Genomic DNA, 1470 nt, shown 5'->3' on the forward strand with positions numbered 1-1470 from the left:
TTGGAAAAAGAAAAGGATCTGAGAAAAAGGACAAAGGAGCTCAATAGAGAGAAAAAGCAGCTGAATAAAGAAAAAGAGGAGTTGAACAAAGATGAAGAGAAGCTTCTCAAAGATAAAGAACAACTGAGGAGAGAAAAAGAACAACTCAGGAAAGGGACAGAGGAGCTTCGCAAAGGGACAGAGGAGTTTAGCAAAGAGACAGAGGAGCTGAGCAAAGAGACAGAGGAGCTGAACAAAGAGACAGAGGAGCTGAACAAAGAGATTGAGGAGCTGAGCAAAGAGAAAGATGAGTTGAGCAAAGAGTTAGAGAAGATGAGGACAAAGCAAGAGGAGCTGAGCAAAGAGGAAGATGAGCTGACTAAAGAGAAAGAGGAGCTGAGGAAAAATCAAGAGAAGCTCAGCAAAATGAAAGAGGAGCTGACCAAAGAGAAAGAAGAGCTCAACAAAGAAAAAAAGGAGCTGCCCAAAGAGAACGAAGAGCTGGACAAAAAGAAAATGGACATGGCCAAAGAAAAACTGGAACTGATCAAAAAAAGAGAGGAGCTGATCAAAAAAAGAGAGGAGCTGGACAAAGAGAAAGAGAAGCTGGTCGAAGAGAAAGAGGAGCTGAAAAAAATAAAACGGGAGGCAGAGAAACGATGCATTGAGAGAGATGCCCTAAGAAAAGCCTACTATTTCATCTTGGACCATAGAACCTTTCCAGTTGAAGAATTCTGTCCTGAACATAGTAATTATATTTCTAGATTACCTTTGAAACTCTTGATTACTCACTTTAATTTTGAAATATTCCAGGGTTTCCCCCAGAAAACTTGCTAAGCCCGGTGGTCGGGGCATTGAGTCGGTCCACCGGCAGTCCACCGTGTTTTGCATTCAAAGATGTTAAGTTGACAGGAAATGTAAAAGTATTACTGTGTAATTATATGTTACGGGAAAACATCTCCAGTGAAATGCTATTTAAACCCACAACTAGTCTAAAAACAACAAATTTGCACTTCTGTTTAATCCAAATTAAGACAGCAGCTCCATCAGGCCCCCCAAGAGCTTCAGGGGCCCCATAAATGCTAAGAATTTAAAACAGACCACAGATACATAAATGTAACACTTGTTTATTGAGATGATCAATGCTGTTAAATTTAATTCAGTTGTTTAGGCATACATAAATTAAATTATTTTAAATTGTTTAACATTTAAATACAAGATTTTAAGGAGCTGGCAAGTTTACTTTGTAAAACTTCAAAGAACAATATTCATAGTTGTATTGTTTTGTTACCATAGCAACAATCTGATGCTGTGAGTTGAATCTTTGAATTTACAAATCCAATTTAGTAAACTGCGATTATAACTTATTGCTTTTTAGGCTGGGCATTTAAACTACTCCCTTCTCCCATAACTAATCTCACTAAATCTAACACAAAAGCCGTTAGAGGTGCTGATATTTTTAGCAACAAAAGGAGCCCCTAAATCAAATTC

The 1470-nt window shown here is 38.0% G+C and overlaps 1 protein-coding gene across 1 annotated transcript in view; it reads left to right on the forward strand.

The window, feature by feature from the left end:
• The window catches only part of LOC106940468 (golgin subfamily A member 6-like protein 22), a 31003-nt gene extending 29633 nt beyond the window's left edge, over nucleotides 1–1370 (forward strand). Inside the window, exons 5-6 of the mRNA XM_015023232.1 lie at nucleotides 11–479; nucleotides 1358–1370. Of these exons, the coding sequence (XP_014878718.1) occupies nucleotides 11–479; nucleotides 1358–1370 (482 nt within the window). The remainder of the gene's footprint in view (nucleotides 1–10; nucleotides 480–1357) is intronic.
• Nucleotides 1371–1470: the final 100 nt, after the last annotated feature.

The sequence above is a fragment of the Poecilia latipinna genome, unplaced genomic scaffold, assembly GCF_001443285.1.
Source record: "Poecilia latipinna isolate Pla-1442-1.1 unplaced genomic scaffold, P_latipinna-1.0 Scaffold3237, whole genome shotgun sequence".
Lineage (NCBI taxonomy): Eukaryota > Metazoa > Chordata > Actinopteri > Cyprinodontiformes > Poeciliidae > Poecilia > Poecilia latipinna.